The 25,555-nt window shown below is 42.0% G+C and overlaps 1 protein-coding gene across 2 annotated transcripts in view; it reads left to right on the top strand.

Annotated features, from left to right (window-relative positions):
• Positions 1-518: 518 nt before the first annotated feature.
• RERG (RAS-like, estrogen-regulated, growth inhibitor) overlaps positions 519-25,555 on the top strand; it is a 103,503-nt gene continuing 78,466 nt past the window's right edge. Inside the window, exon 1 of one of the 2 annotated variants that reach the window (XM_010072555.1) lies at positions 519-693. In XM_010072555.1, coding sequence (XP_010070857.1) covers positions 633-693 — 61 coding nt within the window. In that variant the 5' untranslated portion in view covers positions 519-632. The remainder of the gene's footprint in view (positions 694-25,555) is intronic. The other variant, XM_010072556.1, reaches the window with a different exon arrangement.

The raw sequence follows: 25,555 nt of genomic DNA, 5'->3' as shown, positions 1-25,555 counted from the left end.
GAGAACTTCTGGGGAGGGATTTGTTTAGCAGAAGGGACAAGGTACAAGTGCTTAGACATTTTTAAGCAACTGCATCTGAGTAATTGAAGCCTTTCTGGAACTGGAGGGCTTGAGGAAAGATCAGCTATCTGCAGGCACTGTTAGTGAGTGCTCATGGCTTTTAAATGCATTCTGCAAAAAGTAATTAATTGGAGTTGAGGCAAATAACAGTAAATATAAGCAACTGCAGCTGAAAAGAGAAAGAAAGAATAAGGAACCTTATGCAGAGCTGTGGGGCAGGTACTTTGCGTTGTTAAGTACTTTTTGCAATATTACAGTGCCAGTGTGAAACGAACAGCAAGGGCCAGAAAGCTGAAGGCAGGTTTTGCACAAACAGTGCCAGATGTGTCAGTGCTGTTACTGCAATGTTTAAAGCAGGAACATAGCATCAATTATCAGGACTATTTAAAAAAGAAAAAAGGGGGAGGTTGAGGGAGAGCCCGGCTCCTTGCAGCTCCATCCTCGTGTTGTTCTTCCCCAGCCTCTGCACTGACGTCGCGATGACACGGTGAAGCTGAAGACAGGAGGTGGGAACATTTCTTCTGCTTCACTTTTGATAATTGAGCGAATTTGTTGCCTCCGTTCCTTCCAGCATGGCTAAGAGTGCAGAAGTGAAGCTTGCGATCTTTGGTCGAGCCGGCGTGGGCAAGTCAGGTATGTTTGCTGTCCATTTTTTTCTTTTGCTTGTCATCAGGTAACTTTTTGCTCTCTCAGTGCAGACAAACTCTATGTGCAAAAAGACAGCTGTGACCTCATTCTTGTCAGGGAGGTCAGGATCAGGCCAGGAGTTCTCTCTTTCTTGCTTTCCACACTATTTCCTCCAGAATAAAAGTACTTTTATCACTTTAAAAAAAACCACCACCAACAACAAAAAACCAGACTTCCCACTGTGGGAATAAAGATCTGTTGGTTAGTAAAAATGTAAAGTGACCTTCAGGTTAGAGAATGATTGTGGACAAGTGAGGCAGCACTGCAGAAAACCCTACTGCAAGCATGAGAAGTAGCAGGTCCAAAACACCATGTAGTGGAAAACAGACAAAACCTGAAGGTCAGTAGAATGTAAAAAAACCCCTGAGATTATGTAATCCTTGGGAATAAATTGGGAATTTATATACAGGACAGTAGCATTTGCTCCCTCTTCAGCAAATCAGAGTGTGTTTGGTGTGTTTCAGCGCGCCGCGCCGATGCCGACAGGCCGGAGATTGGTATCCCACCCCCACTCAGTCCCACTTCTCGTGGAATGGCAAGATTCCTCTTTCTATTGGAACAGAATTAGTAAAGTTTAATTTGTCTCTTCATAGCTTGTGCTAGATGAAGGTATTTATGGTATGCTCCCTATCCTCTAAAATCAGATCCTCTATTAAATATTGGATGACTGCTGTAATAGCTGTAATTCTGATTGATTTCAGTGGGAAATTTTAGACTTAGCAACTCAAAGAATTTCTATTCTCACTACTCTCTTGGATTTACATATTTACCAGAAAAACCAAGAAAATATGATGTGTAAAGTTTGCATTTGGAGAGATCTTTTGAGAAATAAACATAGTCTGGTGAGTTCATATGGTAGAAACACAAGGGGGAGGCATAAATATTAAAAATCTGTTTCTACAGCCAGCCTTTCCTTTGGTGAGACAAAGAGCGTAATGCGAGAGTTGCAAGCTCTCTCGGGTAGTTTGGTGGTGTTGCATTAACTTGACAGCTCCAGGACCACTCTCACAGGGCCTTGCACCACAGGGATGAGGAAATAAGGAGACTGAGTTTAATCATGCTCCTCTGTGAGTTTGGGAATTGTAAGATCCTGTTTATGTTAGAAAAGTCTGCGCAAGAGAAGCCAGGAGGGAGGATGTACTGGTAAGAGCATAGGCTAGACTCTCAGCTGCTGTCAACCAGCTCCGCTTCCCCAAAGTGACTTTTGTATTAGAAGTGCCAAGGTTCTGGCCCATGAATGTATTATAGTTTCATTAGCTTCAGAATGGGTTGTTTTTCAAAGTGCATATACCCAGAAGGTATTTTACCAGAACACTATCAGTGAAGCAGCTCTGTCAGTCTTCAGGAAAAAAGGCATATGTGAGGCAGAGATTGTTAGAGATTATACTGCTTATACAAAGACAATGCAGATTAAATTCTATCTTTTTGAATAAAATACCTAAGGGAGTGCTGATAACATACTTGGATAAGTTTAAACTGTTCCTTCTCTCCTGCTGTGCTCACCCCACCCCTCTTTTGTATTTGTATGTCACTGTCCTGTCCAAGTTTTGCGAGTAACTTCAGTGGTTCTCCTTTTGGTTTGTCTTGCATTTGATTGATGCTTTCTGTGGTTGTCAAGTCTTTTGGTTGGATTCAAAATAATACAAGAGGATGTTGAAGTATTTGCAGGAAAATTGAAACACTAAAAGACTCCGCTAACCCTGATATTCGTAATCATTTGAGATCTTATTTTAGAAAACACAGAACTACCAGTTAAGTGCTCAGTTAAAATGCTTTACCATCATTGGATCAACAACAGCCAATTTTACCTTTTGTATCCTTTTTGTAGACTTTGCTATACTAGGATCTTATGGTAAAAATGTTTTCTGTAGTCCTAGAACTGGGTGAGATATAATTTTTAATGAAAAGCCACTAAAAACATCCTAGTCCTTCAGAGTCCTCCTCCTCTCTCTCTTTTCTTTTTTTTTTTCCCCCTCTGAGAGGGAAGGAAATATTACATAAAATATGACTAATGTCCCTTCTTTTTGACTGTGACCACACATGTGAATCTGTGTGGAAATGAAGGTGCAAATAAGTGGGCAGCACAACAAGATGAATTTAAGGGGGTGGAGAGACTACAGAGTGCTGTCAGCCACCTCAACAGAGTAGCAACTCTGCCTCCCAGGATCTCCAGCTTCCTTATGAAAACCCCTCTTGCTTATGAACTCCCATAAAAGGACCCTGTTTCAGCAGCTTGGCCAACGCCAGAGAAATAAGTGGTGGTGGGGTGATGTGGTGTGTGTCCGAAAATATGTATTTGCCTGTAGCCAACAGGGGAGCTGTGGTTGTGCTGTTAAACCTTTGCTAAAACCAGAGCTGGACACAAAGTTGTCTCCAGATAGCTGCGTTTGGCAGGTAAGTACCCTGCTAGATTAGTGTTGATAGTTGTGTCTTTTTTTAGTGTGGCCCTGTAATTCCCTATCCCTGTGACCAGTTTGTAATATGTTGTTGAGACAGGATCCTGTGGCCATAGGTTACTGGAGTAGGCTTGGCCAGACAACCGAAAGATAAGCCAGACTCTAGAAGCAAGAATGCAAGGCAGAATGCTGGAGCACGCTAGATACGTGTGATGAAAAGGAGACGTTAGGTGATAAATAAGGCCACTGTAAATGCCAGCAAGTCATGCCAAAGTATGGTCACTGGCTCGCTTTCCTGGCTCATCTTCATTTGCTGAGGAAGAGCCAGGCATTAGGTTCTTAATCTGTAAGTGGCTTCACCACCTGACAGCATCTCTGAATTTACAGACACATATTGTAATAAACTGGAGAGGCTCCTCTTCCAGTTCCTGACCGGGACTTTGGATCAGAGAGTCAAAGCAGCTATGAAGAAAGAAGTGTTGTGCTTTGGGACATGTGGAGAATTAAAGCTGTCCCTCACACACCATGGAAGTCAATAGAACTGTTGCCATTACTGAGAGCTGAGGAACATTAATGCTAGACACCTGTTTAATGGTGCAAGATTCATCGTTCTATTAAGTAGTCCAACTTAACTTCCAACTAATCCAAGACTCTCCCAAACACGAGGTTGGAAACCGGAACACTGTTCACAAGTCAGAAAAGTGACAGCATCTCAAACAAAGAGTTAAAGCCAGGGAAAACAAAACTTTTCTCCACTTTCTTGCTACTTATCAAGTTTCCACGGTTCAAAGGTTTAAAAAACAGACAAGGGGGAATAGCAAGTCTTGAGTGTCAGCTTTTTACTGTTCTCCTTCCTTGCCTTGTCTCCTCCCATCTACTGGAGAAGGCCAGCAGAATTGCAAACCAACTCACCTGTCCTGTCCTGTTTTGTTTTATTTACTTAATGTAGACCTGAACCTTTCAAATAGAAAAGGAGGAACAAACAAACTCGGAAAGGGGCACATAAGAGTGCTCTATTAAAACAGTTAGTTCAGAATTACATTGAGTAATAAACCACTGATCAGCTCGGCTTTCTCACTCACCAGATACCACCATCCCAACCTGCTCTTATACAGTGGACTGGATGCTCCTCCATTCACCCAGCTCTTATTGTATCACTGTTGAATGAACATTGCTTTAAACTAGCTGAAGAAAACCAGATGAGAAGCCCTGCCTGAGCCAAGGAACACTTTGCTGCTGCTTTGCTTGGGAAGAAGAGGAGACCATCTGTGGGTGGGAAGGGAGATTGTTAAGCCCTGCGATAAATAACAGGTCTGCACCTCCTAATTTGGGCTAGAGTCAAGTGGCACTGAGGGGGAGAGAGTGCTTTTAAAGTCTTTTTTCTTTATGTCCAAGAGGAGCTTGGGAGGGAGCAAAGAATTCAAGTTGAAGTGAATTACTTAAACATTGCTTTAAAAATTGTTCTTCTGCTGAATCCTACAGCTTCATTCCTATGGTAACAAAAGTTAGAATTTCCTAAATAGCTCCTTTTAAAAATACAGTAGTAACAATTAATAAAATATTAAAGGCCTTGTTCTTCCATGTCATCATAAGGTACAGTGTGTGCCCAGAAAGCTGAAGAAGAGTGAAAATGTATGAAGCAGGACAAGAAAAGAAGGGCATGTACCAGATAGCATTTCATGGTTGATGCTTTTCCAACTCATAATTCAGTTGACTATGAATGCTCAAAATACCTCTGCTTAGGAGCCTTTATATTTGGCCAAAAAAGAGAGAATGTCCAGCTGTGGCATGTGCTATCCAACTTGCCTTTTTGCTGCGTGTGTGCCAGGCTGAATATTCCAAGTTTCTTTGTTAGCATGTATGGTGTGCCAGGCCATGGGCAGATGCAGTTCTCATCTGTCTGAAAGGGCTGTTCAGTTGCAGCCGTGGTATGTGACACAAGAGTGTGTAGGGTTTCTACTGGTGCTTAAGCGACAGGGAAGATGCTAAAGCTCCCACAGCCTCCACCCAGTAAACATGGGTCTGCTTCTAGGCAGCTATGCAAATAATTTTCTTATGCAGTCAGGTACATGAGACATGGGGCTGTTGTCACCTTTTGGTACAGCAATAGCTCAGATGCTTGCATTTTGTGAAAAGGGTGATCAATAAAGCGGCATTAGTCAAGACCATCCTGCAAAGAGGCTGTCCCATCTCAGAAATTAAGATCTCGCCAACTTCAGTCATTTTAGTGTCACAGTTGTGAAAGTCCTGAGTAGATATAGATTTGTATCTGTTGGCTTATGCTATTTTCACCCCTCTAACCCAGGATAGGGGAACATACTTGGGAAAAATATATCTGGATTTGAAAGTTCTTACAGAAGAAATTCAAGCAACAGCCAAGCCAGAGAGGCTTATAACAAATGTGTTTTGTTTTCGTTATCTGGGCATATGTCTGAAATATACTACCAGGGATCACTTCCCAATGGCAAGGTCTGGGCATGTGGGGAATATAACTGAATGCAGTGCTGCAGCCCCGCTGCCCTTCAAAGCCCATATGGGTTACCGGGAAGGAAGCCCATGTCAAAGTGATTTTCTGTTTCACAAATCCCTGCTCATATGTTTTCCCCCACTAGTTTAATTTCAAGGACTTTTGGGGAGGGAACATGAGTTATTAAGGAGTGATTAGTCATCAAGCTCACAGCTCTGCTAGTAAGGCAGGGAAAGCTACCACAAAAGCTTCAAAGTCCATGCTATACCAACTGATGTATCTTACTGAAATAAGCTGCCTCTGAAATCCAGAAATGTGGGTGGAAGGACACTATGGATTTTCTGGTGGTGGTTTTTTTTGTTTGGTTGTTTTTTTTACGCAGGTGGAATAGATCAGTTAGGTGTTTTTTCCTCAGTTCTTAAAAATGGCAATGACAATTAGATGCTTAAGCAATTATTCCGTGATAGAATTTAATTTTATTAATTGTCCCCTAATATTTTGCTGGTAACGTACTCATTAAACAGTCCTACTTTTTGCATCCTCTTGTTTTAAACTTTTCAACGTACAGGTTGAAAAGGTTTTACACTTTTCAGGTACAGGTTCACTTAAGGTACTGTTCAGGTATGTGCATATGTACTAGTTGAAATGTCACAGTAATTAGGTCACTCTGGGTGAGGTTTTGTGGTGATTTCTCCCCCAGCAGGAGTGCAAGTATGTCCTTCTGGAGCAGGTAGTACTGCAATCAACCAGTTGCTTTAAGGTGACGTTTCCACACTCCTGACCAGTGGATGATTCTGATGCTTATACAGAGGATGAGCCCTGGGTTCATGGATCAGTGAAATAAGTCTCTGTCACCAGTGAATGTGTGGCCCTGAGAATCCTTGCCATGCCGGCAGGGAGTGGGGCTGCTGTTGTGGCCTCAACACGTGAACTTTTGGGGCCAGGCAGGGTGTACATTAACCAAGCACAGGGACTTACTGGTATCAGCAGTACATGTGGGCACCCCCCAGTGTGCCGCTTAGAAAAGCCCCACAAGCATTACCACACAGATACAAGCTTCTAGTCGGCAGCTGCGTGACAACCAGTCTTTCTTGGACTTTCTCAAAACTGCATTTCCTGATTCTTGTTATGGTACCTGGGCTAGACACAGAAGCATTTTCCGTGAGCAGCAAGATGGTCTACTTGTATCTTGTTACCTCTTTCCTTTCCTCTGCCTATTTGGCTGTCCATAGTTTGCCATAGACTTGCCCTTGGTGTAGATGCTCTGCTCAACGTTTGATCTCCCTTCTGGATAACTGAAATAATAAAATGCAGAATTTCTCTAACCAACGCCAACATTGTTCATTCAAGCATAGCTGCCTTCCCTGTTCCATCTCATTTAACTACATCTGACATCGGCTCTACCTGCATCCCCTCTGAGCAGCTGGTGGCAGCTGTTAGAGCTAAGACTAGTCCTGCTGTTCTTTGTTTCTGTTTAGGTTGGGCTAAATATAGCCTACTGTTTGATTACAGGGGAAGGAGTGCCAGGATTCAAGATTTATGTGTGCAGCGCAGATTTTTCTCTAGGCCTGCGCCCAGCCACCCCCTGCAGAGCTTGCCTTGATAAGATAGCCTTCCTACCCACTTCTGTCTCCTGTAATCATTGTGAAAGACAACCAAAAAGCTTCCTGGTGGAGTCTCAGGAATCCTTCGCCTGCTTCACCATGAAGCCTCGCAGTGTTTCGGTCGGTCTGCAGTTCCCCCCAGGCTCACTGAATGCACTGGTAGATCCCAGGCTGCTGACCCTCATGGTTCCTTTCAGAAATGCTAGGATTTTTATTCTTCCACAAACTGCTTCTTTACCTCCCTGATATCTGGAGACCCTGCCTACCCCTTGCATATACTTTTTTTATTTGTTTCTCCTCAGCTATCACCCTTCCCTCTCCCCTTGCCAGTTCCAGAACATGTTCCCTAAAGTCTGCATATGGTGGAATCACTTCTGCTTTGTACTTTACATGAAAACTTTGTATTCACAGTTTCCTTTTCAGTGTCCTCACTTAGTGCTTCCTCCCATCTCTGTTTCTTATCTCCAGCTCCTCCGTTACTCTTTGCCCACACTATCAGTGCATCATTAAAGGCTCAGTGCATGAGATCCAGGTGAGCCAACCTGGCAGCAATGATGTGATGTGGCAAAGAACAGCCACTCTGCAGTGGTTCCTACTGTCCTGGAAACCATTCCCTGGCTTGGACTTTGAGAATGCTCCAAGCTTTGACTGCTTCAGACAGTCATTGTGTGAAACCAGCTTCATGAAGGTTAAAAAAGGAAGTAATGTATATCTTTACCTAGGTAGCCTCAGTCATAGAAGTGGGTAAATTCAGCTATTTTGACTTTGTAACACAGCAGGAGAACCAAGTTATGTCTGTATTTCCCAAGCAAACTTTTCTTTTCCTGCATTTATCTTTGTGCCACCCTTATGCCTTTTACATTTACAGTACCCAAAAATAAATAAGTATATGAAAAACTAACACCGCCTTAAAGTAGGAGGATGAACAAAATGCTTTAGGCTTCAGCTGAGCTGTGGTTACAGGGCTGTCATTAGCTGCTGTTGACTGAAGGCGTTTGTGCCCTCTCACTGCACGCCTGGCAGGCACTCCCAACACTGCGGTGAGCAGGAGAGTGGAAGAATTGCTGCAAGATCGCAGTGGGCAAGGAAACTACAGCATCCTCATCCATTTGCTGCTTTTATTCAAGTCTGTGTTTGCTCAGCAGTATTGACAGTCTTTTATTATACCCACTGCTGCAGAGGCGGAGTTACAACTTTGGGAGAAGGCATCTCTCAGCTTTGTTTCCCTTTCCGCATGCAGTTTTCAGAGATGCTGCTGTGAGCGGTCCCCCATTGCTGCTCTACTGGTTATGGGACTCCCACCCTATCAGCTGTGAACCTGGGCCACTGTTTGAACTAGCATTTCTTTCATTCACCTCAGATTAAAGCAGCTCCCCTGATTTCATTGACTCCTACCTCTTCCCAGAGTTAGAAAAATAACTGAGAAGGGGACTGCATCTGTTTCTGTTGCCTTTTCATAATTCTGAATGGGAAAAGTACTTTTAATGATTGTTTCCCACCAGGTAGAGCATTTATGCTGCTGGAGTTAGTTTGCATCTGTTACAGTTTCTAATGGATTTGCCATGTAGGTGTTGGGAAATGCCATATGTTATGGTAGTGACGCTGTAGATAACTCATATTCTATGCATACGGTATGAAAAGATGAATGGCAAGAAAAGCATGAAGCCCAGGGGAAGGAAGTAGTAGATATATTAAACATATGTGCAGATTTGAAATGCCATAGAAATTGGCTGGAGTCTCCAGCTGCCTTTTGAGAAATGTTAGACAGTAGTCTGTGCACAGGAAAATGAGAGAGCATGTTGAAAACATCAAGCCTGGTTTTGGAAGCACACGAAGCTCCTGATGTTCACAGGTTGTTTTGCTGCTGCCTCTCAGAGGTCGGCAGAAAGGAAGCTGCAGATGAGCAAGGGCAGCGATGCATTGCTCTGTGGGAACTGTTTAGATAAGTGGCTTGAAAAGTTTTTCAGGCTGGAAGGATGCAACTAGAGAGTGCACAGGATATATTCTCCCAGGGAGGGAACTTCTTTAGCACTTAAACAGCACTCTAGCTTTCCAAAGAGCTGTGGGAACAAGGGCCACCACCATGACCCTCCTGCAAGGCACACCACTATTACTATCCTCAAGTGGCCAATATGGAAACTGAGGCGAAGCAAGGAGGAGCCTGATAGTCTCCAAGTCACAAAGGGAATTGTGACTCAGTCATTGCCAAAGCTTCTTTCCATGATTTCTCCTCTGGGCCAGGGCTGCCAAGATGCAGCCTTCAGATGGCTCCCAGGGAGGCAGTAGTTACCCAACATCTGAGCCCCAACCCCTGTAGGTCCTGTGGGATTCTTATGACCCTTTATGTCTCACCCACTGCCATTAATTATTGACAGCAAGATAAAGCATTGAAAAAACATTTATTTTCGCTAAAAACATATTTGGCAATCATGTCTTTCACTACTTACCCAGAAGGACAATTTCAGTTTGACCCACAGGACCACAAGCATAAAAGGAGCTTGTCTTTACCTTCTTTCTCCCCTTCATGTGGCTGTCCAACTCTGAGTATAACTATAATATAATCTGTTGTAGATTTGCACAACCCAACTGTAGAGGGCTGCTTTTGGCTTATCTCTGTCCTTGCCATGGGAAACAAAAGTGCTACTCTTCACAATGGTGGAAGCCAGTTATACAAAGCTGTTGACCATTATCTTTTCCTGACCCCCTCAGCAATTGACCTGTGCCCTTGAGGAGTTTTACAAGTGAGAACTTCAAGTCTAACATTCAGAGCAGGAAAGTGCAAGAAAGAATGCAGAAGCCAAAAAATCAGTGGGCTATTTATTTCTTCACTGAAATAGGGCTGCAGAATAAATAGAAATATATTGGAGAGTCACCACAGAAGAATGCAGTGTAAGACCCATGGGGAGCAGGAAAAAAACTACAAACAAACAAAAAAAAACCCCTTCCAAAACCCAACGTTCTGCAAAATGGGGGGGCATGTGAGTATGAGTGCCAAAACAAACACCTTGAATTAACCAACCTCAGTGGCAGAATCTGTGACGGCAAGCACTACTGCTTAACCCAACTGGGTGCTTGTGGTTACATATGCCAGAGCTGGTTGTGCTCCAGGCTGAATTCCAACGTGAAATAATTCAATAGTGATCCACAGCAAGTGTTTGTGCCACAAGTCCATGTATGCTAGATCTATTGCCAGGCAAAGTTTCAGGATATTTATCTCCAATTAGCAAAACTTGTCCTTTATCTGTAAGGAGCACGGTAGGTCACAGGAGATTTTCTAAGAGGAGTAGAGAGGAATGTGTGTCCTTATTTATGTGTTTATTTAGAAAGATGTGCTTCAGTGATATATCTGGCAGTGGGTGCTTGCTTACCCCAGCTGAGGGTCTGGCCAAACAATCTTCTTTACAAATCCAGGAGCATGAAGTGAGCTGCCCACCTCCTGCTGCTGTGCTGTGCCCCCACAACCACGTTTCCCCTTGCTGCAAGAGGAAGCTCAGAAATTTGCCTTGTTTCCTGACCACTTGTTTTCCTGACCAACAAATTCGCTAAAACAGGAGGATCGAGAGATCTTGTCATTCATATCCTAGAAAGTGCCACTGCAGATGTGTCCCTCATATCCATTCCTGTTTATTTATCTTTACCTTGCTGATCAAATGACAAGAACAAGGAGCACAGCAGTTTTCCCATAAAGGTGCACGATCCTGAAAGAACACCACCTGCCTGCCTCTGAAAAGCTGCAGGCAGAAAGGTTGAAGGCAACAAGAGACAACTTTATCCAGAACATAGCTTACTGTATTTTAATTGTCAAATATTCATATACTGTGTCCTATTGATGACTTTGTGACTAAAGAAATAGGCTTGGGCATAGGGCTGCGAATAATCCGGCTAGAGGCTCGTGAACACAGGTTAGCCATAAATGGAAAACAATCAGAACTGAACAGAAAGAAACGCGTGCTTTTGAGATTAGATAGGTGAAAAATGTAGATCAAAATTCTCCCCATTAAGTGTCAATGGAGGAAGGATTCATTAATGAGCTGTACTGGTAAGACATGAAAGTAGATGACACAAAAAAACAATTGACTCATTTTTTGCTTGAAAGGAAATGACTGCCCAGACTGGATGATTCAGACCCGTTGAGAGGGAAAGGCAGACCTATCCTGGAAGTACCAGCTGACCACTCTGCTCCTCACATAACTAATACTGCCTCACTGAAATAAAAGCAAACACTGGCTGAGGCAAGAAATCAGGACCTTGCCTTTAATTAATCTTCAGTGCCCCGTGGTAATTTCAAATAAGTACATCTCATGCAAGAATACTCTTCCATTAATGTAATTAAACCAGTCTATTTCTCACCACCCCCACCATGCATCCTCAATATCACCTTGATAATTTCTTGGGGAATTTTGCTTGCAGTTTCTGACCTGGCGTCTGAAAAAAACCAAGCCTCCCTCATGAAAACAAACCACCTCTATTTTAAACATACTCAGTATGACTGTTTCGTTCATTAATTTTCTATTTAGGATCTAGTGTGAAAGGGTACCTGGGCTTTGACTCAGCACCACTGTGATGGAGACAGTAGAAGTTCACATAGTGCTCAGTATATGTTGGGAGGAGTTTGGGAGCCTCTACCTTAAGAAATATTTATATGGTTTGGACAGGTCTTATGTATATATAGCTCTGTAGACTTTTAGGGTTCCAAGGAGGAGATTATTCAGTGTTTCCACTGTTTCCTGCTTGAAAAGGCAGACACATTGGAATCTGAGCTAAGATAGCAGCTTTTCCTGTTTTGATTTCCCAGCTCTGGAGCAGGCTATCTTGGCAGCCCATTGAAGATGAGGCAATAGACAGACCATGGAAAATGCAGAAGAACGTCCCTAGAGGAATTTAAGATTTAGCACCTTATGGGTACGAAATGTATCATAAATTGTGTGCAGAAGGTCCATAGACCCAGCTGAACAAAGCTTCAGTATCATTAGGACTAATTTCATGTGCAGTATTGTACATCTCACCTCATATTAGGTCTGTATCTCAAAGACTTTTTTAATCACCTAGAAGAATTTTGCTTGGCTCATTTTATAGCATTTCTTCAATTGCCGAAGTGTCACTGAGTGATACTTACTAGTAAGCTGTGAAAATTTTAATACCATCAAGTTTGTGAAATTTTGTTGCACATTCTAATGCTGCAGGTATTACTTTTTGTTCCCAGTGCTGCAGCATGGACAGGGACTGGCTGCAAATAGAAGCAAGGGACACAACAGGAGAGTCACCTTCACAGCCAAGTTAAAACAGTGTGTTGCTACCTTAGGTCCTACCTCTAGTTTCTACACAGGAGGTAGCTGACATTAATGTTGTTCAAAAAAGCAGGGAAAATGCAATGACCAACAGCAAGAGTTGGAACAGGGCTTAGGGAACTATGTTCATGATTAAAACACCTTGAAGCTTGATTGTGCACTATCATATTCTGTTCATTCCCATTAGTACCATTGCTCTTGGTCAATGTTAAAATGCTTTTGTGTTTTGTGGCTAGCAGGATACCACAGATGGAAAAAAGTCTTTAGTTTCAAGCGTGGGCAGACTGACATCATCATGCATTAAAAGTACTAAATCATTGTGCAATTCCAGGACTTCTCTGTTCACTTGAATAGGTGACTCTTAAGAAGTTGGGGCTCTACACTCCTGTGACATTCTAAAGGTGTATTTCCTGTGACATTTCAGAACACTTTGAACCTTCTGATTGCAAAAGTGCTCTCAGATCCCAAACTGTTCTGCTCAGAAAAAAAATTTCAAGGGCAGTCATGAACATAGGATGCTCTGTTTGCCTCCCAGAATACTAACCCAGTGAGAGTAGTTTTGCATGAGTCTCTCTTGTAAGGCATAATCCAGTTACACCTCTACAGTTTATGAAGAGTCTTAGGGATGGTCTTAGTGATGTCACTCTTGTACTTGGAGAACAAAATTAACATGGGTTGTTTCGGGTTTTTTTTCAAACTGAATATTGACCCCTAGAAAAACTTACCTGAGTGAAGCTTAGAGCACAGACTGACGTTCTCTAGTTCCCTGTTGGATGCAAGCTTTCTGAGGAGCAAGGCCAGTGTCCCAGTAGAAATGGTGGTACATGACCCAAATTTGATTCTTGTAAGCAAAGTGTCTGGGCTGCTGGCTTTCAGCTGTTCTAAAATAAATCCAAACAAACCAGCCACAAAACCAAACTAAAAACCGAAATCCCACACTCGAAAAGCCCCACAAACAGGCTGGAAGAAAAGTTCATGAATCCATGGAGCTGCTAGGTCACTATGGGAGTGAGGATTGTCTCTTGTATAATAACTACGGACTGTTCTGCCTTCAGTTTATCCCTGTACCTCTCGCATGAGGGATAACCAGTACTGAAAAAGCCTTATGGGTTGGGACATCTTTTAGCACAGGCCAGGCATGTACAGTGAAGACAATGATATCAATGTGCTAACTCCTCATATCACTCAAGGACTCTGGTGAAGTACTGGGACATGATCAAGGAATTTTGTTACCTCAGCACAACATCATAGCTACTACTTCTAAAAAAAAAAAAAAAATCCTATCACCTTAAAGCTTTCTGGTGCACAGATGAAGTAAAACAAGTGTTATTCACTGTGGGAGGACTTAGGCCATCTGTATCTCCAGAAGCCAAGTCAGGGCAGCTCCTTCAACTCATGCATTTGAAAGAGAGCACAGTTGCCTAAATATCATCACACAGGTAGTGCACTTGCTATCATACTTCAATATTAAATGATCCTGGAGAAACTTTGAATGGCAGTAACGTGAAATATATGCACAGACTATCTCTACTCTTAGGGAGTCAGTGCAGGGTTCTCTAGCAGTAGTCTCAGCAGTGCAGAACTTGTCCAATTTTAGGTAACAAATTTAAATAACTTTCTGTTAAATAAAACAAATACATATAACTTTACGGCACTAAGTTGAAAAAATTAGCTGTATCAATGTTTGGATTATGCTAGAGGGGTGTTAATGAGAATTTGAAAATTTTATGCATTTGAGCTTGTTAAAACAAACAGCACAATTTGTGCAGCAGTGGCTTATTTGCAAGAATAGGGATTAACAGGAGCATGTGAAACAGCAGAATACAGATGCAATATCTTCTGTAAATTCACATGAAGATGAGAATGAAAATACAGAGCTTTTGGATGACTCTTGCTAATACGAATATTTGAACCTCTGACCAGGGTGTAAGATTTGAAAGCACACTGGCAAAGAACCTTGCACAGAGGAGATCCTGCACGTATCAGGGGGGAAATCTAGAAGCAAACAGTTTTAGAAAGAAAATCTAAGTTAACACTCTTGGAAGATGAAAAAGCAATGTCATGGAAAGGTGAGCCTTAGTTACAACTCTTCAAAACTAGATAGAAATTCCAGTGGGTTAATTGCAAAGCTGAAGAACATTAATTATGGGAAATTAAAGATTGTTAGTTAAATTAATTCAAGACTCCACAAAATGCTAGACTAAATAATCTTGTACAGAGCCCTGAAAAAATGCTACTCACAGACAGGAGGAGGTTGATATATAAGCAAGATTTGGTTTCAAACAATGTGAATTGCTGCTTGTTGGTGCCACTACTTCTGCTCTGTCTGTTCATCCTTGGAGGTGGTAATCTGCTATGAAGGTCCCAGTTTAAAGGAGGCTCACTGAGGGAAGGGTGAGAAGGTAGGTGTTTGGGGATTTTTTTTTTTTAATCTCTTCAGTTAGAGAAGGTTTACAGTGATACACAGCGAGACCTTTCTTGCCCCCCTCCGTTTTGAGTCTCCTCTGAATTGTCATCTTTACTTAGTTTCCATAACAATATTTTGACAATTAAGGAGTATTGACGGACATCTGGAGAGCAGTCTAAAGTCTGTGGAAATGTATGAAAAAGCTTGTGTTTATTTCAGTGGGCTTTGGAGCAGGTCTGTGGAAAGTAGGGTCAGTTGTTCCATGGACCATGCCCACTCTCCCTCCGTGGCACTTTGCAGGCAGAAAAGCAGGAGTCTGGGGTGTTCCCAAACCCAGTGCTAGCAGACTCTTGCAGAAAGTAGTATTTGAAAGGCAAAATACCATTTAAAAGCAAGCATCTTTAGGGGCAAAACCACAGACCCCAGGAGGAGTGTGATGTGCCATTTCCCCAATCATAGGTGCTGCACTGTTTTGCATTCAGAATTTGGAGTACTTCCTACAAATTCTCTAAAAGCTCATAATCTGGAAAAGTTGTAGTTCAGTCTTCTTTTCCACCCCTGCCTTGTGACAGATTGCAAATAGTGCAGACAGATCCCTGCAGTAGCACATATTTCATGTACTGGGGACAGGCACTGGGCAAAGACATGAAATAACTGACACCACGCCAGTAGCTGTGCCAAGAGTCCAGCCCAGACCTCTCCAGTTCAATCTAGATCCTGACTCCTTGGACCAAGGACTCTCTTCCTGGTGTTTGTATGGTTTAAACTGGCACTATCAGCACACTAGATATTTCAGTCACACAAACACAGACCTACTGCAACCTACTGGCTTCATCTCCTACATAACAAGGATGTGCTTCTTATCACGGGACAAGAAGGACAGGGCCAGTCACAGTGTTCTTCTGTTCAACAGTGATGTGATACTTACACATAAGCCTGGGTCAGACTGCTGATAGAACAGTGAAGAGAAATAGTTTGAGAACTTTCACAATTAAAATAGGAAACAAGCCTAGTTATTAGCATACAAAGAATCAGGCTCAGTTTCAATACATGGAACTATTTAGCTGTGCTGCCTCAAAATGCTGAGTTGTGTAAGTGAAGTCAGAGCAGCTTCTGCATTTCTTTCTCTGACAAGGATGACACTCATCAGTTTTCAGACTGACAGATGGAGCTGGAAGCAACACTATTTAGCGTATCTTTAAATTGTAGTAGGGTGGTACCAGACCCCTCTAAGTTTCTCAGGACATTGCTTAGATTTAGTTATTCAGGCTGGATATTTCCATGCTGGGTGTCTGCTTCAGGCTGCCTTTTTTTTTTTTTTTTTTCTGAAGATGGCTGTAGAAGTAATACGGCCATTTCTAAGAACAAGGTTAGGGAAAAAAAATGGGTTGTGTCTGTGTTAAATAAATATTCTTGCAGGCACTTTACACAGGTATTCTAGCATCATTGGTCCCCTTAGAAGGAACTCAAGATATGACAGAGGTGGGTTAGCATGTTCAACAAAGGCACACTTTTGCTATGCTTGTGAAAGTATATTCCTGTTTGCTAGTCAGACAGTGCCTCTTGAAGTCCTGAGTTGTGTTACATGTGTTGGAGCTAGGATTTTCCATGAGTTTACCCTTATGGAAGACATTCCAGCTCTGGATCCTGAACCGTCTTTCTTTTCAAGGAGCCATGTAAGGAAAAGTGTGGGAACATTGGCATTATGATCTTTTCCTCTTTTCTGGCAAAGAGGCACCGTGAAGTGGTAAAGTGCACAGGAGACAAAGTCCCACGAAATGAAAAGCAAACAGCAATTTAGGATTAAGATTGCCTTTCCATTAGTTTATCTGAAACAGATTTGTCTCAGAAAGCAGTTCTGGAAGCAAAAAATATAGCTTGCATCCTCAGAGATCAGTGGTGAAATTTCAGTCACTTTACCTCATCTGGCATCTAAGTCTCCGCATGTCAGCGCAAGCCTTTGTCTCTCCACGCTTGGGCTTTGGTGGAGTATTTTACACTCTGTATCTTTTTTTACATCCAGTGCAGCTAGAAATAAAGACTGAATCAGTCTCACCCACTTAAAGATGCTTCCTGACTGGCCAGGGTGGCAAGATGTCAGCAAGAGGAGATCTCTCTCCTGCTACTGCCCGCGTGGTAGTCACGCTGTGGATAAGTGGAGGTCTCCTGTCTCACGGGCCATTGGGTCAACCAGCAGCTCTCACCAGTGCAAAAAATAAACCAAAGCACAGGGCTGAGGTTTACCTCACTGGTTCAGGAGAAAACTTTAGTTAAATACAATAAACATAAATACCATAAACATAAATAAACACATAAGGAGATGGAGATACATGCACACACACAAATATGTATCTCTCCAAGTATCTTTTAGTGCCTGGGGTTTGTGGCCTCATACTCACTGCCATTTGAATAGCTCAGGCATAGCCTGCAATCCTGCAAAACAAGTTCCATTTTCAAAAAGTACAAGGGTTGTGTAGGCTGTTTATGATCTAAGAAACTGAAGCACTGCTAAAAGAAAAAAAGTCTACCTTCATAAGGCCTCTTCTCAAATATAGGCCACTAAGGGGATATCAGGGTATCATTCATTTTTCTATTTCGTCCAATGTCCTAGATAGAAGCCATTCCAGAGCAGCTACTTTTCCAACCATTTCAACTGAGAGATTAGTTTCTTGCAGCCTCTGAGTCTTTTTTGGTTTTCAAAATGTTGAAGTGAGGCCAGCGAGCAGCCTGGGAGGCAGTTTAAATACCCTGCCTACATACCATGCGGCAGCAGTCTGACCACTGTCGGTACATGGAATTAATTCTAGGTGTTCATCTTAATTCTAGGTCATCATCTTAACTAGATGCCTGTAAGACTCCAAAAAATGATAGATAATCTAAATGCCTTCCCCAAGATTTATCACTTGTACAGCAGCAAAGAAGCTTTTGTTTACCCTGAGATTCCCATTTCAGCTGCCTCAAGTGATGAGTACAGGGCACTTTGTGCATTGGCATTTACACCAGCTCAGCAACACACTGTTATTCAGCTTTGGTGGAATTTTACAGCCTGCTTTCCTGAGCAGCAATGTGATGAATCGTTTAAATAAATCTTATCTGATGGATTTGCTGGCTCCTTGTTTAGACTAGGGGTGACAAGTGTCCCACCCTCAAAGCACAAGACATTTACCACCAGCATAGGCACCATTTTTGGTCAGTTTTGACTAGGAAATTTATATAAAAAAATTCATGTCCTGGGTGGGGACACATCAACACAACTTAATACTGAAACAAGCTTGTATTCAGTATTAACTGGCTTAAGTCAGAGCCCTACTACAGAACAACTAGAAAGGTTGCCTCTTCTGCTGTGTGTTTTCACCCAAATAGGGTGCTTAGGGACATGGTTTAGTGAGTTAGGTGGTGTGGGTTGATGGTTGAACTTGATGATCCTTGAGGTATTTTCCAACTTTTATGATTCTATGAAATGCAACAAGTGAATGAAGTGAGTGTTCTGGGGTTCAGCTGCAGCTAAAACAAGTTGTGGGGAAAATAATTTAAGGGTAACTTCAATTTCATATTCACTGACATGGTGAGTTTGACCCAATTTCTTTTTAATGCAACTTCCTCTCTGCTTCCCCCAGCTCCCCCCACTCTCAGCTTTGGTGCTGCAATACCAAAGGAAGCTGTTCAAATGGTATTTTTCACCTTGTCTGAAATTGCCATGACAAAACACTGTTGCCCCAGTGAGAATAAGGCCAATTTTGCAGACTCTTGACTCCCTAAACTTCTGGGAGTTTATCCAGAATTGGACTTCTGTTTGTGCATTACTCAGGGAAAACCAGAAAAAAGGCATGGGTTGGTATGTAGCTCTTGATCCCATATGCCATGATATCTTAAATAAACTGTACATTTGTTTGCTTAAGCCTTTCAGTATGTGGAACTGAAAACTTAGCTAAGACCTATTTACAGGGCAGTGTCAGTGGTCCATGCAAGTGTTAAGGTGCCTAGGTGTATGTGTATCTGCTGTGTCTTCTAGGTGAAGCAAAACTCCCCTCCAGCATTTGTCCCTGTATGTAGGGTCTGAAATATCCCATCTCTTGCCTGGGTTTTCTTCACATTGTTGTAAAGAAGGTTTTTGTTGTATTTCCACTGCCTCCCACTTACCACCTCTTTTCTTCCCATTCCCTCCAAGATGTCCCTTGCTGAAGGACAGTGGAAGGGGGTCTTACAGCTCTGCCACCTTTCTTGAGAACATGTCCTTCCACCCTAGGTGCCTTTGTGTCAGCCTTTTCCTGCTCAAAGCTTTGCTTTGCCCAAAGCTTTCTGAAAGATGTATTGATTCAGTGTTCCCACCGTGGCTTGCAGGGGCATGAAACCAGGATTTATACTACCCTGAGCCTTATTAATTTTACATCTATAATGAGTGATAAAAGTCTGATCTTTAGCAAAGATACAGGAGCTGTCTGCAAATCCAGAATGTCACGTTATTTTGTGTATTTGGACGATCAGTTGCACAGGCCCAGCAACTAAGCACATGAATCCTGAATTGTCAGGATTATATCCTTCACTGATAGTCAGGATGCCTTCATATTTGGATGAGAATTTCCAAATCCTGGGCTTTTAAAACATTTTGTGATATACCATTACCAAAAAAGTTACAACAATACCTTGAAAAAAAATATTTTTTAATGGAAGTTTTTCCCTCAACATATTTCTGTATTTTTATGTAAGAAAAGATACAGGTGATTTTGAGAAGAGCTTGAACCTTTTTGAGCAGTGGGCTTAAAGTCTATTTAGGAAGGAAAAAAGTTAATTCCTTTACTAGTTTGATATAGAGTACTTAGTGTCCTATGATATAGGAAGAGAGCATCTCCTTGCCTTTTTGCACCTCCCAGAGCATCATAATCTGACTTGCAATTCATTGTCATTCTTGCAAGTTTGCGTGAATGTTCAAGGGTACTCCCAGTGAATTTCAACTGCTAAAAGAGCAGTTTTAATCTGAATACAAGGAGCACATTTATGTGCACATAGCAAATGAATGACAGTTCTAAAGTCCAAGTGTGTCTACTACTTTAATTAGCAGCCAGAAGAAATACATACATTTAAATATTTAACCTTGAAGTCAGGTTGATGTAAAGCTCTGAAGTAATGTCGTGTTAAGATGTTATCCAGAAGTTCTGTCTTGAAATGAACCAAAGTGAGCTGTGGTTTACAGCAAGAGACTTTGGTCCTAGTTTTCTAGCATCTGTTCTTAATTCTGCTACTTTTTATTGTATAACCTCGAGAAAGCTTCCATCATTCTGGGGTTCCTTGCTCACCATCCTATGCTGAGATAGAAGGAGAAGGCTTTATTAATCTCAGGAAAATGGTTAAAGTCCTTGAATAGAAGAAGCTATACAAGTGCGAAGTAGGGATGATAAAGAGAAAATTCTCTGGGGAGAGAGTAAGAGAAGGGGCAGGTGGAGGGGAGTTCCTGCACTCCTGCAATGCATAGTTCTGCAATTGCTTCTGCAGGATAGGTAGTTCTCGGAAGTCTGGCTAGAGTCAGAGATGCTCATTTGTGACCAAATTTGCTTTGCCGCTTTGCAGTCAAGGTGGTTAAGAGAGAATGAGAAATTAAGGGGATGTAACAGCGGCTTTACAATGAGGCACTGTAAAAACTGGAACTCCCTGATTAGAAAGAAAAAGGTAGAGAGAAGATATGATCAAGGTTTACACATCATTAAAATGGTGGGCAAAATGAACAGAGAGTTCATTGAATACTACAGCATGAGGCCACTTGATGAAACTAGTGTTAAGACTAGCTTAAAACAGATACAAAGAAGTATTTCTTTATAGAATGGGTATTGAAATCCTGAAACCAGCTGCTAGAGTTTTAGAATACAGGCAGCATCAGTGAGTTCAAAAAGGTTTTATGCAAGTTCATGGATAGCAGATGAACAAATGGATTTTGAAAGTAGAGGGCACGGATGTACTCTGTACCATCCTTAATAAAACAAATTTCAAGGAGGAGAGTGGACCACAGAAAGGAGCCGGGCTTGCATGCTCTCCTTAAACAGTAGCTTCTCTTGCCACTGTCAGAGACTAAGCACTTGGCTGGTCTGACTCAGGGGGGCTTTTTGGTATGCTCCTGTGCTACAGGGAGCAAATCACACAGACAGTGCAGTAATTTTACATGCTGATGTCTTTCCTGTAAAACCCTCTTTCCTTATTATCTCCAGCCTTCCACATATCATCAGATCAGAACTAACCACTGACCTGAACATATGCTGCTACTGCCCACACCCCGCCCCAAAGGCGGTTTCATTTTTTAAAAATTTACAGTTGCAATTAGCTGCTATTAAGATTCTTTTTATTTGCTGGTGTGAGGTTTCAGAACACACCTGCTTAACATTTTCAAACTCTTCTGCATAATCAGGGTGGCTAAACACACGTTTTCATGGGCTTTCCAACAAAGCTGATATTCTCAGAGTGTCTGCTGCCATCAGTCAGGGCTGCAGTAAAGGTAGAAATGTAAAAAAAAAAAAAATCTGGTAAAGGCATGAGAAATAGCAATACTTCTGTGACTAAACAAGACTGCATCTGGCCATTAGTAATCTAGATGATTGATTTTATTGATTCAGCTTCCACAAATCCAAAAGACTTCTGAAATTAATCTATTTCAAAGGTCTGCACCAAAGAAAAACAACCATTACAAGTGGCACTTGAAGTCCCAGCACAGGTATTAGAAAAATGAATAATGGCACTAAAAGTCCGTTTTCCTGGCAGAGGACCCTTTTCACCACAGTCACGGCAGTATGGGGTGTTTTTTCTTGAGGCTGAACAGATTGTGTCTTAAAGTGTATAATCTAGAAACTGCTGCAACAGGGGTTGACCACACAAACTGATGTCAGTGAACCAGAGAGCAAAATCTGGCCAGTTGCATTTCAGTTTAGTGTGATTCTTATGTTGTTGGCTTATGTTTTATTCTGCTTCTGCCTGGCTCCTTTCTTTTGCAAGAGCACTTTATCTGGAAAGCACAGTTCTGTGCTTGCTGGGCCATATAATAGGTAGCCATCCTTAGGGCATCCTTTTCATTTGGCAGCCTTTGAAGCAGAGATGGACAGCCCTCAATAAGAGATGTGATAACAGACACACACATGCTTATTCAGAAGTCTTAACAAAATTTCAAGGTAGAGCTATTCAAAGTGTTGGGGTTTTTTTGTGGGCTTTTTTTTTTTTTAAACAGTCACCAAGACTCCTAGGAGTAATTTCTAAAGCATAAAAAAAACGTAATCTGACTGTAGCCAAGCAGAGGAAAAGTTAGACCTATCTCACTATAAACAAATACTTTAGCTATATCACTACACTTTAAAACATCCTTATCAAAACCCCTGTAGGACCAGAGTGTTCTTCAGAAGAGCTCTACAAACCTGAACATGCAGCCTTAATATTGTAAGAGGGCTACACGTTAAGTCACTAAAGCAAGGAGGTGTGCAGCCTACTTGTGCCCAAGCACAGGGTGGCTGATTTTGATGAGCTGAGCTGTAAGATAGGTTCTTCGCCTGTGTCCCTAGGTACCTTAAGGAGCAGAGGTAGCCAGGAGATTATTTGGACATCCAGTGGGTACCCTGATGCAGTTTCCAAGTTTTGTGGTGCTTTATGTAAAGCAATCCTAGTTTTAATGCAAGAAGCCCCATATCTACTAATGAGAGCTACCGAGTAGGAAATAGGAGCCTGAGGGCTATTGATAATAGTTCACTCCTTGTGTGGTCTTGGCAAATCACTTAATTGTTTGCTACCTCAACTTCTCCCAGCCCCTGAAGAATACAGTACCTTTTTATTTCCCGCTGCCTCTTTCATCATGGTAAGAAACAGCAGAGATTAGAGGGGTCTCTATACTGTTTGCTATAAGGCAAACAAAAAAGATGTGCAAAAATCAGCTGATGTTTATATACTGACGAGTGCCTTGTTTGCAGTGCACCATATGGATGCAAAGTTTTCGTCTGGCATATTCCTACAAGCAGATGCCTGAAGGAGCAACTGCTCATCTGAAGTTTTTACTAGAGGAACCTCCCGTTTCATTTTTGCCACAACCTCCTCCTTTTTCTCCTCCTTCTCTAACATATGGAAATTAAATGTAGTTATGACTCAGGGGAATGTTTGTCCTTAAAATTAAAGAGCTTTCCCTGAATGCACTTTCTGTGAGGAGTTTTCTTTGTTGCCTTTCTTACAATCCGTTTGTATAGTTTGTGTGCTTCTATAGATTATATTTTATGTCAGCAGAAAGCCATTTGCTTGTAGTAATTTTATGGGTCACTGATTTTCGAGACAGGTTTGCCATCTCAGTTAGCTTCAAGACCTCATGAAGACTTAGATAGCAGCCCAACTGAATGGGTTGATTCTCCCACTTCGTATCTGCAAGCAACTTTGCTTTTGCAAATGCAACACAATGCACAGTGAGGGTTACTTGAATAACTAATTGTGGGGCAGGCATTAATTTCACTTCATAGTGTATTAGCTGCTGTGTAGCAACAGCCATGTGTTTGCATGTTCTTACTCCATGGAAGATGCAAGGTAGCAATGGGAGGTGAACTTCCTTCTTTATTTGGGAAAGACTATGCACACAGCAGCTAGTGTGAGGAAAATAGGATGATGTAGTACCTATCCAAATTTGCCTGTCCCTAATTTGTTTGGCTTCCCTATGTCTTATGATGTAGTTTTCATTAAGGAATAGATGTCTTATTCTGAAAGCTAGTGACTTGAATTCAAGTTTCCCATCTGTCACAGATTTCTTGTACAACCTTAGGTCAGCCACTTCACCTCTAACATGATTATTAGAACCTTTTTATTTCAACAAACCCTGGAGAGGATAAATGCTTTCAGACCTTTAAATAGTTGAATATCACAGCAGTGGGAGGCTCCATATATGAGCATGTCAGCTTGGGTTATAATTGTGTAAAAATGGTTTGGAGGAGATAAAACGTACATCAGCATATACCATATAGAACAGAGTGTATTTAGGGTTTCTGAGGAGATTAATTTACTGTGAGAAAAATTAGATGAGATTTCTTTTACTGCTATCTACCTCCCTGGCCTCCAGATTAGTTTTTCCTCAATATATTTTAATGTCAAAATACTGTTCTTGTATTTTAAAAAAAGAATATTTCTGCAGTGCTCCCCAAAGAGTTAGGTTTAGCTTTAAATGCTTCCCCCGACTACCCTCCTTCTATTTGCCATGCACACAGGGCACCTTTGTTTTCACGTTGATTTTTTTTCCTCTCCATTTTTTTTGCCAGTTGTTTTGTTGATCACTTCCAGATATCACATAAACCACCAGCAATTCAGAAACCGCAGGCTGAGAAACGTTCTGAAGACTACTGTAATATCAGAGAAGCATTTGGAGAGGAGAATTTGGAAAAAGCTTGTGTTTCCCAGGGGAGAAAAAGCCAACAATCAGAATATTTTCAGCTAAGGAGTTTGTTTCTTCACCTGTACCTTCACCATCTTGCCCAAACATCTCTGGCAGTATCCTCAAATTTGAGTTTCCTGTCCACTCACTGGGCACCCAACAGAGCATGTTCTCCATGATGAATCTTAAAGACACTAGGATTCAAGGAGCCTTCAACTCTGGATGCTCCTGCTTGGGGCAGTCAGATTCCTCTGTTCAGATGCCTTCACTGTGTCCTCCAAAACATACGTTGGTATTCCTGCATTTCCTCTCACCTCACTGTTGAGGCATTTCCTCCCACCCCCCCAATCCTCACTAGGCACACAAGCTCATTGATGGCTAGGACATGCTGGCCTGAAGTCCCTTCACTGCAGCACGTTCAAAGAACCACCTGGTAAAACACCAGAAGCACAACCAGAAAAAGTTACTGGGATTTATGCTGCTAGGAAGTCTGCGCAGTTCAGAGGATGGGAACTTGGTGCTTTCAAAGATGACTGTTTCTGGAAGAGAAAGTGCTGTCACTGGGGCCCTGGATGAATAATTCCCACACAGAGTATTTCTGTAGCCTCAGCTGGATATGGCATATGTGTTCCCAATTTAAGCTTGTTTGTGTTAAAGAGCAGATCAGCATCCATGGATCCCTGTGCAGTCTGGATACTATACAGCCTGCTATAGTACAGATTTTTGTCACTGCTAAATCAGTCATTTACATGGGGGTTTAGCAAGACAAAATAGCAGTAATGGCAGTAACACTAATTGGTACTCCCTTGGAGCAGAGGGTTGACATGTTTGGTACCCAAACCAGGAATACGCCAGGACCTTTCTAAAAAGTGCGAAGCATGTTGTCTTCTGATAGAACAACATTCTGCTCTTTATGTGGCAAGGGGCAGGCTCACAAGCTTGCTTTAAAAATACTGGAGGTTAGAAAATGTTTCATAATGGAATGCAGGAGACTCAGCAAGTTGGCTTAAAGAAAATGTTTTTCCCTCTCAGTCCATTTTAAACTCTCTCCCTATGTTTTTCCCATTGGCACTGAAGCACTCATCTGAAATAGCTCTCCCATGTAGCAACTTCTGTCCCAGATGGTGTGGTTCAGAGAACATCTTCATGCAATATCCCAGTGGTACTTACTAGCCTTTAGATGTATACCTGATGCCCTTTTCCTACAGCAACAAAATGGGTTGAGAGATTAATCCTACCTGTAAGCATCAGAGTGCACTGAGAGTTAAGAATGCCTCCT

This window comes from Pterocles gutturalis, unplaced genomic scaffold, assembly GCF_000699245.1.
Source record: "Pterocles gutturalis isolate BGI_N339 unplaced genomic scaffold, ASM69924v1 scaffold15812, whole genome shotgun sequence".
Lineage (NCBI taxonomy): Eukaryota > Metazoa > Chordata > Aves > Pterocliformes > Pteroclidae > Pterocles > Pterocles gutturalis.
Note: the sequence above shows the minus strand (reverse complement) of the source record. Positions and strands in the feature narration are given on the sequence as shown.